Source organism: Ostrea edulis, chromosome 2, assembly GCF_947568905.1.
Source record: "Ostrea edulis chromosome 2, xbOstEdul1.1, whole genome shotgun sequence".
Lineage (NCBI taxonomy): Eukaryota > Metazoa > Mollusca > Bivalvia > Ostreida > Ostreidae > Ostrea > Ostrea edulis.
In genome coordinates this window covers 78,966,841-78,981,324 of record NC_079165.1, presented here as the reverse complement: position 1 = coordinate 78,981,324, position 14,484 = coordinate 78,966,841, and the positions used below count along the sequence as shown (strand labels likewise).

Here is a 14,484-nt window from a genome sequence, read left to right as displayed (position 1 = left end):
TGGAGACATCACAAGAACGGTGAAGGGCTTCAAATTTGGGCCTATGCTCGGCGCTTACGGCCATTGATAAGTGAGGGTTCTTTAGAGTGCCACACCTACTGTGACACGGGGCATCCGTTTTTAAGGTCATCTCCGAGGACCCGTAACATTCACACCTGATGCCGAGCGTTTGGCGATGGAAAGGTCACTAACTGTTTTAACTTGCGTCTGTCGTGGCCCGGATTTGAACCCCGGCCTTCCGCATGCGGGGCGAACGTTCTACCTCCAGACCACCGTGGTGGTTTACGAGGGTTAGCGTGGTAGCAGTATGTCGGTCTTGTAATGATACTGCGCATATCTCAGTTTTCAAACGATGGATATGATTGGCTGGGAGTATATAAATGGAAGTAATAAAGAACATTGGAATTATACGTACCCTACGAACCAGTTACGTACTCGGGTTCGAACTGAAGTTATCCAATGATGTATAAAATGGCCAAACCTGACCGGTTTTAAATCGGTATGAAAAATATATACAACGAATTACGAACGTATTCAGAAGTGACGCTGAAACTCAAATATTTTGAATTGATTTTTGATGTACTTTTATAGTAATGATTATGTTCTTGATGCTACCGTTAGGGTGAGAGCAGGTTCATGAGAGGTTTCGTAATATTTTCTCAGGGGAGTGGATTCCACCCATGTATTTTTCTAGGAGTCCAATCTATTCTTGGTATTAACACTTAGAGCGGGACTCGAACTCACGACCTCCTAGTCACGAGGGAGTGCTCTACTACTGAGCTAACGTGACCGGTATGTACAATGTATTGTGTATTTTTGCTCTTTTAACGCTTTCATTTGGTGAACCAAGCATCCCCTAGATTTTATCGACAATCAGGACCCGCATGGTACAAAACAACAATGGATTTAATGCAATGTATCGTATACCAAAACGATGCGTGTACGCCAGGAAGTCAAGGAGCCCCACCAGCTTCTTTCGACAAATGTATCTCCCGATTTCTCAGGGTGAGATTACACGTACAACATTGCAATATACCTGTCATTCACCGGGACTCTCTAAAGAAATAAAGACCACTGTTAAAATGTTGACTGGGATAAAATCCCGTGATGTTTGAAGGGCTTATCGAAAGATTTGATCAAATAACAACCAAGTTTATATACCAGCGACCCTCTAAATGTGTTCTTTATTTCTTACAAAAACGATCATTTGGGATTAAGATCCTAATTGTCCGCCATATATACTATAACTGTCTGTCACTGTTTATCACTATAGCCTTGTGGCTTATATGACATATGGTATGGATTTTAGTGTAGGTACTTTGTTACTTAATACACCTACAACGTATACTATAAATGTCGACAACTAAAGTCGTGCACCACCATGTATCATCAGTACGTCACTTCCGATCGTACACCATTTGTTGCCTAAATGAAAAGAAAGTACAGTACACGACCTGTACGTGGACAAGAATAAACCTCACAGGGTTTTGGAGGGTGGGATAATAGAAAATACAAGTTGTTGAATACGCACCTTTTTTTTTTTTTTTTTTTTTTAAAGCAGATTGAAAACTACTTGATACATAATTTATTTCGATAAGAAATTACATTGATATTTTCAACACAAAAACATTTTCACAAACGTAGTTCCATTGTTGTAATCATTATCAAAACTCACAACTCTAGCTGATACTGTGCATCGCGTACATTTAATATTTGAATACAGATATGACAATGATACAAATAGCTACTTATGAAAGACAAACTTGGCTTTTTATTGTGTTTTATGATTCTTGTCATCGATTCATCACATTTTCGTTTCGAAGAGCTGCTTTTCACGGTTCGTCAGAAACATTTTCAAGCTTGGAGTTCATCCTCCGTGATGTTTTGGAGGGCGTGACGGGATGTACATTTCGGTGAACGATGGAGCAGGGCAATATTCGGAATATCGAACCCTATCTGCTGTACAAGTCTTCGGGCGACCACGATGGTATTCCTGCTGTGTGTAGGTCGGGTCAGGGTAAAATTCAGGCGATTTAGTGGCGACCTTCAACTTTAGATCGGTGGCGCCGTACGTGAGTCTGTCCAGTTGGACATTCCTCGTGCGACAAAGCTGCATTTCTTTGGATGCAATGAAGAAATTTTCAGCCCTTGATTTCTTACATTTGTGAAGTTTGAGTTGGCGCTGACGTCTCGTGGGCCGCTGTGAGGCTTCTGTCATGCATGGCATCAGACCGTACTCGCTTTCAAAGAACGGCTTAAGATCATCCACGTGCTGTTGTATCCTCTGATTGTGTTCTGTGATCAGTATCTGGAGATCCCTTTCTTCAAGGTTAAAATCCCCGCCAATCAAAACTTCACTTCCCGAAACCCAAGCCATGAATTCTGCATAGATCATCATTTTGCGTCCAATTTCGAAAATGTTCTGTGACCCGTTTGAGATTGTGAGAGAATAATGCCAAGATACACATACGAATTCCTTGACCACAGATGTTTGGTCTCGTGGTTGTGGGGGTAGGATCTGTACCATTGGAGCCACATACTTCCCGTGCTCCACTCCTTGTATCGGGATATCCGGTAGCTTAGATTTCGTGCTCAGTCGTAGACGATTAACATCGTAGAGCATCACCGTGTCCTGTTCTGCTTGATCCAAAGCCAGAGTTTCGTATTCCATTTTGGCCAACGTGTCAGGATCTGGATTGTCGCCCGGCAAGAATAGAAGATTCGGTTTTTCGTTTTCTACAATGCTGTGAAGACTAAACTTCCGAAAATCCATGAATTTACCACCTTTACGACCGGCAGCGTTCATGTTAACAATGCTCAGAAAGTCTGTATCGTGTCCCATATTGATGAATCTGGAAAGTTAAAGGGTAGGTTACAACTGATCAAAGGCCGATACTACTACTACTACTACTACTACTACTACTACTACTACTAAAACTAAATATTCAGATGAATGAATAATTCAATTAGATATTGTTGCTAGTTAACAATCTGACTTTTGCTGTTTGAAAGAAAGCCACAATTATCTCAAAACTAGCGTTAGGACTTCATGAAATTAGCGCTTCATGAATTATGTCGTCGTGAAGTACATGTACCCTCATGTGTTTTTCAAATTTGTTTTCTAAACTGGATGTAAAATTCTCGAATGGGACGTTAAACAACAATCAAATAAACATTTCACATTAAATTAGGTACGGTCAAACCGGGGGAGAATATTTTTCTTCTTCATTTCGAAATCTTATAATGTTTTTTTAAACCAGTCTTGTCGTAATTCATAAAGAAAAAAATTTTAAATTATTTTACAAAATAGTATACAGTCTGGCTTAAATAGTTACCTGAGTTTGTACTAAAGAATAACGTTCCTAATTGACACAAAAATGAACTAGTTACCAGAACCACGGATCTCGTATTTATATGATGGGTGAATCAGATATATTTAGATAAGGAAAACCCCCGTCTATAAATATATATCGGTAACTGGAAAATTGGTTACTATTGCATAGTATATAAATATATCTTCAAAAGAGACTTCTAGAACGTGGTGCATATTGTCTGACACGTGAAAGGCCATGTATATAACATAAATATATCTGTCCTTGAAATCGTGGAATGTTTATCGCTACAACTCTTCAGTGTTAGGGCCGCAAAATTTATGCATATTATTTTTTTTATTTTATGCTGAAATGAATGTTGTTGTACTATTAGATAAATGTAGATAAGATGTAGAATGTAATTTCATACGTTATATATAATTGAAGGGTGTGAAGGAGGCTCTCCCCGAGTAGATTTACAGACTTTTACAAACATATGTCGGATGGTGAACTTTCTACACGTATCATTATATAGCTTTTCATGTGAATTATACCTTTTTAGCTTCATCAAGATCACAGCGGGTGTGACCGTCAACAGAGGATGCTTATGTGTACTTCTCCAGGCACCAGGTCCCGCCTCTGGTATGTCCAAGTGTCCGTGTTTGCCCCTCTCATAATTTAGTATACTTTATAAGATATATGAGATTGATAACTGTTCGTTATCTTCATTTGTTCATGTAAACATCATCTGTTCAAAGATATACCATACCTATTAATCTTGAAAAGATTTAAGTGATTGTTTGATTAGAGATTGGTCATTTTGTGTTAGATACAATTATATTGGTAGTTTGATCAGCAGTGCGTATGCAAAAGTAGGCATTTTCTGTTTATGCTTTTTAATGTGATCGTAATGCGAGGACTGTCTCAAAATTGGATTGACTGTATATATAATTTGGTGTCCTTCAGGACGGAAGTCAAACACTGATTTGAATATCTTCCGGTCCCGCTCGCTGCGATATGCAGGACGATATTTTTTGGCAGACATGTTAGTTCTTCGTGTAAAAAATCAATTGACCATATGGATATGGTATATAAAAAGGTTTTGTGGCTAACGCAGAATATAATAAACAGGGATAAGCCTGGATTTCTTTCTCGTACCCTGTATAAGCAGAAAAATTTAAAAATATATCGTTACATCATAGATTTTAAGCTTTTTGAAATTCTAAATGAATCTGTTTCTGAAAACCAATATCACTTTCGCTTTACTTTCTCGGAAGACCGCGTGACCTGCATTGTACCCCCTCTATATATAGTACTAAAATGATTCAACGTCCCGAATAGAGAAGATACAATGTACAAATGTCCCGGACTTGTCTTATGAATGTCCTTTCATCTTAATGAGTCAATAATCAAGATCCTTAATTAGGTCGGGACATTTGGAAATCATATCGCAAGTAGTTTGTTTCACTGATCGAACGTGTGCCATGAAGATCTTTCATTCAGAAACAATCGTGTAGTTTGCTTTTTTATTGTTATATTGGATGATGAAGTTAGCTAGCATTGCACACAGGTGCTTGGGTTCAGGACCCCCCCCCCCCCCCCTCTTACGAATAAGCTACATGAGTTGATTTAATTTTTTTTTTTAGTGAAAATATTTCTGATACGTGTCAGGGACCTATATTAGTATATAGGTACCTGTACATGTCAACAACGTCTTGCATACCCTGGAGTCCAAAATAAACCCTATTTAAAAAAAAAAATACCCTCACTGGTTATCATAACAGATAACCAGTGAGGGTATTTTTTTTAAAAGGGCTTATTTTGAATTATTTTGGACTCCAGGGGTATGCAAGATGTTGTTGACATGTATTACATGTAGAAAAATATTTTCACTAAAAAAAAATTAAAATTAAATCAACTCATGTAGCTTATTCGGAAGGGGGGGGGGTCCTGAACCTAAGCACCCATGGCATTGCAGAGAGAAAAAATCATAACCCGGGAAAGCGGATTTTAAATGAGAATGTTGAAAATTCTGTAAGGATATAAAGAATGTTTGATATTGTAGGGGGAAAAACTCCATTAACTCATAATGGGAAAGAAGTGCTTTATTGATAGTTAAAATGTTTTGAAATATCAATATTTTATCTTTGTCTTTCTCCTTGTCTACCATGTGCTTTTGAAAATCACCCTTCTCTAAATGAATTAGCAAACAAGAGAAAAATAAAATTTCTTCGCATCATGATTAATGTTAGTCCTCAACTGGATTCTGTTGCTCGCTGAAAGAAAAACAAACTTTTAATTTTACTCCTTTCATGTTTAAATTTAAATTATACTCTGACATAGAACTTTCTTTAAGAATATATCGTGTTTGCTAAATAAAGCAATGTAATAGGTAATAGATAAAGATGGAGGTACGAAAACGATTTCAAATTTATAATGCACTGCCTTAAAACTACGGACTACACACCGACTGGCGTTTGTCATAACAATATATGACCTTTGTGGCTCAGGTTTTTTGGAATACTTCCAGTCGTGCCAATTTCTCGTTAAGATGACCAAACAAATGGTGCACACCAAAGCCGCGAATTTCATCGCTATAGAAGTTCCATGGAATGAGAGTCGTAGACTTCTAAAGTCATACAATTCGCATGCTCCGGACGAGGAACAGGGATACTGCCAAATAAGACAGGAAGCATCTAGCACCTTCCCATACAGTATAGGTGATAACCCCCAGGCTGTAAATCAATCAATGAAAACAGCTCTCAGACAAATTCATCTAAAAATGAACAATAACATCTCATTACAATTGATAAACTTAAAAATGTTTTACCTAGACCGGATCCTAGACAGGTATTGAGTCCAAGTGCCGCTGGTTTATCTCTGTCATCCACAGACCTAGAACATAATACACAAATGCCATTTGATTATCAATAGGCATGCAACATGATTTTGTAATCGCATTTGATAATCCATCTTGATACAACGTGATATTTTAATGTCCTTGTATCATCCACAGACCGACAACACAATACACATAACGAGAGTGGCAAACGTCAACACATTTGTTTAGTAATTACATGTCATAAAAACTGTTATGTTGGTTCAATGTTTAAAGCGTTTATCTCGTGACCGGGAAATCGTGGGTTCGAAGCCAGCTGGTACCTTGGCGGCGTCACTCCAAAAACGTAGAAAATAGACAGTATCCTTTTTCCCGCACCTAGCAGTTGCCGGTCTTTCGGATGACATCTTTAACACCGAGGCGTTGGTGTGATAAAGAACCCGAATGGTTACGACCCAAAGCGCCAGGCATAGGTAAAAGATGAAAAAAGGTGAAGAGAACAAACAGTGACCAAGCTCATAAATCCTATAAATAATGCAGTTTAGAAAACAAGGCAAACAAGGAATTTTGAACACACCAGAGGTGGGATCAGGTGCGGAGAAGTAAGCAGTCCTTATTGACCGGTCACACCCGTCGTCAGGTCAAAATTTATAGTATGTTTGTTGGAATCCCCAATGGGCACGAATTTTGCTCCTTTGTTAGCTGACCTATTTTTATATTCCCACGAAGCAGAATTTACTCAAAAACTTCTTCGAGAGAAAAAAATCTCTTGCTGTGGCCTTCAATTCGACATTTAGATATATCGACGATGTATTACCTATTAACAATAATAACTTTCAATCATATGTCGATTCAATTTATCCCAGTGAACTCGAAATAAAAGACACTACAGACTCCTCCACTTTTGCTTCATTTTTAGATCTTTTATTAAAAGTAGATTTTAACGGCAAACTAACAACTCAATTTTATGACAAACGGGATGATTTTAACTTCTCCATCGTCAACTTCCCATATTTATGTAGCAATGTTACTTTATAACCTGCATATGGTGTTTATATTTCTCAACTGATTCAATACGCAAGAGGTTGTTCTTCGTATGGTCAGTTTTTCAATCAAAGCAGGTGATTGACACACAAGTTGATGGTGCAGCATTTCGCAAATTCCATGGTCGTTATAACGATCTAGTTTGCCAATATAACCTATCATTGGGTCAAATGCTGTCTGACGTGCTTCATACAGATTGTTAGACGGTTCTTGGCACACTGATTTTGACTACAGATAACCCCGTTTACCTAATCTGGATATAGGGCGCACGGCGGGTGTGACCAGTCGACAGGGGATGCTTACTCCTCGTAGGCACCTGATCCCACCTCTGGTGTGTCCAGGGGTCCGTGTTTGCCCAACCGTAGGCCTCATCGTCACCCGATCCCACCTCTGGTATGGCAAGGGGTCCGTGTTTGCCCAACCCTCTGTTTTGAATTGCTTATAGGAGTTATGAGATTGCTCACTGTTTGTTATCTTCGCCTTTCATTTCACCTACAGTTGTTTGAGAAAAATCTCGAATGGATGTTAAACAACGATCCAAGAATGCATTGAAAGTTAATGCTTTAAACACTATCATCAAACACAAGATTTCAATGTTTAAGTAACAAAACACGAATGCGATTACAATTTGGTACTGTAAAATAATTCGTATTACCGTTTGGTCTAAATATTCATAAATATATTTCGGATTTATATGCTTGCATCACAAAATGTGATTTATAATAAGGAATAAAAATCTGTCAACAAGGAAATGAAATCTTCTCGTATTTCTATGGTACGCTTATTTTTCGAAAACACGGAAATTGGATCTAAAGTGGAAAATATCTGGAGTCAACTTAAGAGATCTCTCAGTATGTGGAGTAAATTCAATAATTCTAAAGTATGTGAATTACAATTAAGCGATTCTACAAAACGTGTAGTAAAATCTCTCAATATGCAGAGTAAACTTAAGCGATTCTACAGAAAGTGGAGTAAAGGTAAGTGATTCTACAGTAAGTGGAGTAATAGGAAATGGTTCTACAGTAAGTGGAGTAATAGGAAATGGTTCTACAGTAAGTGGAGTAATAGGAAATGGTTCTACAGTAAGTGCAGTAATAGGAAATGGTTCTACAGTAAGTGCAGTAATAGGAAATGAATTTACAGGGTGTGGAGTAACACGTATTGATTTTACATAATGTGGGATAAAATTGAGATATTCTCAGGATCTGGAGCAATGTGGAATAACATTATAAGTGATTGTACAGAATGTGGAGTAACATAATAAGTGATTGCACAGAATGTGAAGTAACATTATAAGTGATTCTATAGTATGTGGAGTAACATTAAAAGTGATTCTGTAGTATGTGGAGTAACATTATAAGTGATTCTATATAGCATGTGGAGTAACATTATAAGTGATTCTGTAGTATGTGGAGTAACATTATAAGTGATTCTATATAGTATGTGGAGTAACATTATAAGTGATTCTATATAGTATGTGGAGTAACATTATAAGTGATTATGTAGTATGTGGAGTAACATAATAAGTGATTCTGTAGTATGTGGAGTAACATTATAAGTGATTCTATATAGCATGTGGAGTAACATTATAAGTGATTCTGTAGTATGTGGAGTAACATTATAAGTGATTCTATATAGTATGTGGAGTAACATTATAAGTGATTCTATATAGTATGTGGAGTAACATTATAAGTGATTCTATATAGTATGTGGAGTAACATTATAAGTGATTCTGTAGTATGTGGAGTAACATTATAAGTGATTCTATATAGTATGTGGAGTAACATAATAAGTGATTCTGTAGTATGTGGAGTAACATTATAAGTGATTCTATATAGTATGTGGAGTAACATTATAAGTGATTATGTAGTATGTGGAGTAACATAATAAGTGATTCTGTAGTATGTGGAGTAACATTATAAGTGATTCTATATAGCATGTGGAGTAACATTATTAGTGATTCTGTAGTATGTGGAGTAACATTATAAGTGATTCTATATAGTATGTGGAGTAACATTATAAGTGATTATGTAGTATGTGGAGTAACATAATAAGTGATTATGTAGTATGTGGAGTAACATTATAAGTGATTCTGTAGTATGTGGAGTAACATTATAAGTGATTCTGTAGTATGTGGAGTAACATTATAAGTGATTCTGTAGTATGTGGAGTAACATTATAAGTGATTCTATATAGCATGTGGAGTAATATTATAAGTGATTATGTAGTATGTGGAGTAACATTATAAGTGATTCTATATAGTATGTGGAGGAACATTATAAGTGATTCTATATAGCATGTGGAGTAACATTATAAGTGATTCTGTAGTATGTGGAGTAACATTATAAGTGATTCTGTAGTATGTGGAGTAACATAAGTGATTCTATATAGTATGTTGAGTAACATTATAAGTGATTATGTAGTATGTGGAGTAACATGAAATGTTTCTACAGTATTCTAATTCAATTATTTTAAACTCATATGAAAGAAATCTATTCAAAGGAGTACGATTTCACGGGAAAAATTATCCTAAATTCAAAGCCTCCCTTCTCTGAGAAAGATATTCTTTCCACAGTATTTGTACCCTAAGAACACCTTCCAAAAATAAAAGTTTAAAACTGAAGCTTTGGATTGGTATCCCCTGGTCCTTGTACCGGAAGTTATAGCTTGTATTTCGCACTTTGATTAATATTTCATATTCGTTTCCTTTTTTCGACGGTTCATGATTGATTGATTGTATCTTGCTTAACGTCTCGCTCGAAAATTTTTCACTCATACGGAGACGTCACCAAGACCGGTGAAGGGCTTCAAATTTAGGCCTATGCTAGGCGCTTACGACCATTGAACAGTGAGAGTTCTTTAGCGTGCCACACCTACTGTGATATGGGGCATCCATTTTTAAGGTCATCTCTGAGGACCCCCGACATTCACACCTGATGCCGAGCGTTTGGCGATGAAACTGTTACTACCTGTTTTAACGACTTATGTCTGTCGCGGCCGGGATTCGAACCCCCGGACTTCCTCATACGGGGCGAACGCTTTAATCTCTCGGCCACCGCGGCGGTCGACGGTTCATGAGAAATTGTGGTGGGTGTGACCGGTCGGTTCATGAGAAATTGGGTGAATGTGACCGGTCGACAGGGGATGCGTACTCTTCCTAGGCACCTGATCCCACCTCTTGTGTGTCCAGGGGACCCTGCTTGCCCTACTATCTATTTTGTATTGCTTATGGGATTTATGAGGTTGATCACTGTTAGTTATATTCACCTTTTACTAAATGTAATTATTTATTCCATAATATTTACATTTTCAACTGTATTCTCCTACATAACACTATTACGAACAATACGTATATATCACTGCATAAATCCACTACAGGGTCAACAGAGGTCACAGCTGTGCGAATGAACATTTGTGAAAAGTAGGTAACAGGTACTACTTTTACTAAGGCAATACACATCTAGCAATCGCTCTCACTTACTACAGAAGTCTATCAATAGATGAAATCAACATCACAAATGTATTTAAGGTTTTATTTGTTTTCTAAGCAGTGGACTTTCATCAAAGCATTTCTGTAAACAATATGTCTTACTAATGTATGTCTAAAATTTCGTCTGTTACAACTTCAGTGAACTTCACCCTGGTCATTGGTGATGCGAAATTGTACCTACTGTTAGACGATGACTTTAGCAAATAGGTCATTCACAGGATGCATGGCCGATAAGTCGTCAAAGTGCATTAAGACATGCACACTACACTGCCTCCGTGCCACATCAGCCATAAGGTGATTGATGTCGGTTTCCAAGTTTATGTCGGGACATCGAAACGAGGCGTCGTTAAATACCTATTACAGAAATTTATCGAGTCAAAAGAAGCGTTCAATGAGCTCATGTTTGTCAACAATTACATATTCAAATCCAAACTGTCCCTTACCTTCGTGCAGTTCCACATTCTCTGCGATGTTCAGTTCTTTCCGGAGATTCATCTGAGCTGCGTCCTCTGTCCTGTCTATAAATGATTTGCCTACACCTGACGACTGCCGCCGTTTTTCATGTTCCTCCACCTCAGTCTTCTGTTAACTCCGTAATATCCACAGAATATCTTTCAAAGTTTTCACTTTTCAAAAGTGAAAGCGCATCACAACTGTAAGTGTAACCTTGCGCACTCCGTTTAAATGATAATTCCCCCACCCCCTAAAATTAGACATATGGAAGAGTTTTCCATTATATACTCCCGAATTATTGTATATGTTGATATACTTGCTTTCTACTGTCTTAATAATTAAAATAATACTAGTTCTTCGTTTGATGGAACTTTGTTTTGTGTTGTCGTCATTTTGAATATCTATGACGCTTGGTTGTGGAGGTCAACAATTTGAAATGTATGGACACGTACGTGTTATTAACACAATTCAGTAATGGTACCGATCAAAAATGTAAATATAAGCAATAAGGTATCATTTTAAAATATTTATCAGGATATAAATATGGGTTGGTAAGTGATCAAATTTTCCATAAAGCCCTTAGGGTATATCATTAATAAATTTTTTTAATGGTACCTTATTTCTTAAATCATTCTCCGATTGTAATCTCTCTCTCTCTCTCTCTCTCTCTCTCTCTCTCTCTCTCTCTCTGTTTAGTTTTACCTGTTTATTGTTTCCTGTTTAGTTTTACCTGTTTATTTTTTCTTGTTTAGTTTTACCTGTTTATTTTTTCTGGTTTAGTTTTATCTGTTTATTTTTTCCTGTTTAGTTTAACCTTTTTATTGTTTACTGTTTAGTTTTATCTGTTTAGTTTTTCCTGTTTAGTTTTAACTGTTTAGTTTTACCTGTTTATTTTTTCCTGTTTAGTTTTACCTGTTCAGTTTTACTTGTTAGTTTATTAGATTGCCTTCTGGTTCGTGGGACTGCATGTTAATTTAATATTCCAAATTTTTGCATTTGCCCTTTATGACACAATAATTAAACAGTTGATTTCACCATTCTCATGCAAAAGTAAAACCCTTTCATCAGCTCTTTCTCAGGTTTATAACCATACGATAGTCTATTTTATTCTCCCACCTTAGACATGACCAATATGGGTATGCTCTAATGATTGTTTGGTTTTTCACTCATCTATTGCGTGAGTTAGTCACATTTGTCTTTTTTTTTTTTTTTTTTTTTTTTTTTTTTTTTACTATATACCATTGTTCAAATTCAATGAATCTCACCGGTTTGATTATTGCGCTGATCAGCATCTTTAACTCAACCTCCTTGAGATTAGGAAAATAAATTTTATCGCGCATTGTGGATCAGCTCCTTCGACAAATAGGACTTGATGGCTGTATTTTAGGACTTGATGACTGTATTTTAGGACTTGGTGGTCGTATTTTGGGACTCGATGGCAGTATTTTAGGACTTGATGGTTGTGGTTTAGGACTTGATGGCTGGGGTTTAGGACTTGGTGGCTGTGTTGTAGGACTTGATGGCTCTATTCTAGGGCTTAATGTCTGTATTTTAGGACTTGATGACTGTGCTTTAGGACTCGATGGCTGTATTTTAGGACTTGATGGCTGTATTTTAGGACTCGATGGCTGTATTCGAGAACTCGATGGCGGTATTTTAGGACTCGATGGGTGTATTTTAGGACTTGATGGCTGCATTTTAGGACTCGATGGCTGTATTCTAGAACTCGATGGCGGTATTTTGGGACTTAATGTCTGTAGTTTAGGACTTGATAACTGTGGTTTAGGACTCGATGGCTGTATTTTAGGACTTGATGTCGGTATTTTAGGACTCGATGGCTGTATCTTAGGACTCGATGGCTGTATTCTAGAACTCGATGGCGGTATTTTAGGACTCGATGGCGGTATTTTAGGACTTGATGGCGGTATTTTAGGACTCGATGGCGGTATTTTAGGACTTGATGGCTGTATTCTAGGACTCGATGGCGGTATTTTAGGACTCGATGGCGGTATTTTAGGACTTAATGACTGTGCTTTAGGACTCGATGGCCGTATATTAGGACTTAATGTCTGTATTGTAGGACTTGATGGTGGTATTTTAGGACTCGATGGCTGTATTTTAGGACTTGATGGCTGTATTTTAGGTTTAGTGTTAGCTTTGTGTACAACTTTCACTCTCTTTAACTATCTTATGTAAAACCTGTTCGCATGTTCACAGGAAGGGACAGGTCCTATCGAAAACTTAACAATGTAATTGTTCGTGTTGTAAAGGTATTCATTGTTGTCGGAATTCAATTCTGCACGCACACACGCACATGCACAGTACACACGCACACACACTATATAACACTATTCATCTTTCAAATCAAGATATGATGGTACCTTATAACAGCAATGATATTAGGTGCTATGATCAATCCTCCAATTATACCATGAAGAAAAATAAAAATGGACCACGGTATGAGATTGGAGCATCTCTCATCACATAATCCCGCCTCCGCCCGTCCATCGGATATACAGGAACAATTCGTGAACATCTAAAAATCAAAGCAGACATGATCAGACATGAAAGCATCTGAATACACCTTTTGTTATTTCATATATTCTATATTTTTCCTACCCTAAGCAGTAAATTTTATTTCTACGACTTCCAGCGCAATGGAAATGTTTAAATAGTTTGATACACTTCAACTACAAGTGGTTACCTTGGTACTTCAATGAAAAATACTCGAATAGTGCGTGCAACAATAAGCAAAGAAACACACAGAATTACTACCTGAGTAGGGCGTTAATGTATCAAGTACTATATTCTTACACGTCCACTTCTGAGTGATGCCGTACACTCTGCGAAACAAGGAGAATGGTAAATAGCTTTATTAGAACCACAGATTGGATAAAAATCGTCATCCTGACAGGAACAATCCATGGAACAGTTCTGAGAGGTAACATCCACATAACCTGGGATACTGCAATTAAAACAAATGTTATGATGTCCTGTCTCCGCAAATCCTTGATTTTGACTTTCTTATTGGCATATCATGTTTATACTCTTTCCTAATAGTTCTCGCGAAGATTGTTTTTGTGGTTGGAATGAGGAAGTTAAGTGGGAAAATGTCGATGTTGTTAACTATATCATTACATAAGAATTTACATTTGGAACACTGGCGCCATATCTCTATGCAACGTTTGTTAATTGAGATAAGACTTAAGGCATATATGAAATGGCGTTAGAGGAAAACTATCACAAAGTGTAGCTGTACTTACGTTAGTTTCGGACCGATTATAGTCGGTTGTGGACAATTCATTACCATGGCAATTGCTAGGAAAATCGTATGAAGAACATGAAAG

General features: G+C 37.2%; 1 protein-coding gene across 7 annotated transcripts; it reads right to left on the bottom strand.

The window, feature by feature from the left end:
- Positions 1–1,570: 1,570 nt before the first annotated feature.
- On the bottom strand, positions 1,571–14,238 carry LOC130051868 (solute carrier organic anion transporter family member 2B1-like). Of its 7 annotated transcripts, none has more exons than XM_056154880.1 (5): positions 13,952–14,238; positions 13,519–13,673; positions 6,142–6,206; positions 5,779–6,046; positions 5,402–5,587 (listed from the first exon to the last, which is right to left on the bottom strand). In XM_056154880.1, exons 1-5 carry the CDS (start codon positions 14,060–14,062, stop codon positions 5,560–5,562), a joined length of 627 nt encoding a protein of 208 aa, XP_056010855.1. In that variant the 5' UTR covers positions 14,063–14,238; the 3' UTR covers positions 5,402–5,559. The 7 variants fall into 7 exon arrangements, 6 of the variants coding, with proteins under 6 accessions (XP_056010851.1, XP_056010852.1, XP_056010855.1 ...); XM_056154881.1 differs by having other exon boundaries at positions 5,809–6,046; XM_056154876.1 differs by lacking the exons at positions 13,519–13,673; positions 13,952–14,238 and adding an exon at positions 1,571–2,852 and having other exon boundaries at positions 3,866–5,587; positions 6,142–6,347.
- Between the last annotated feature and the right edge of the window lie 246 nt (positions 14,239–14,484).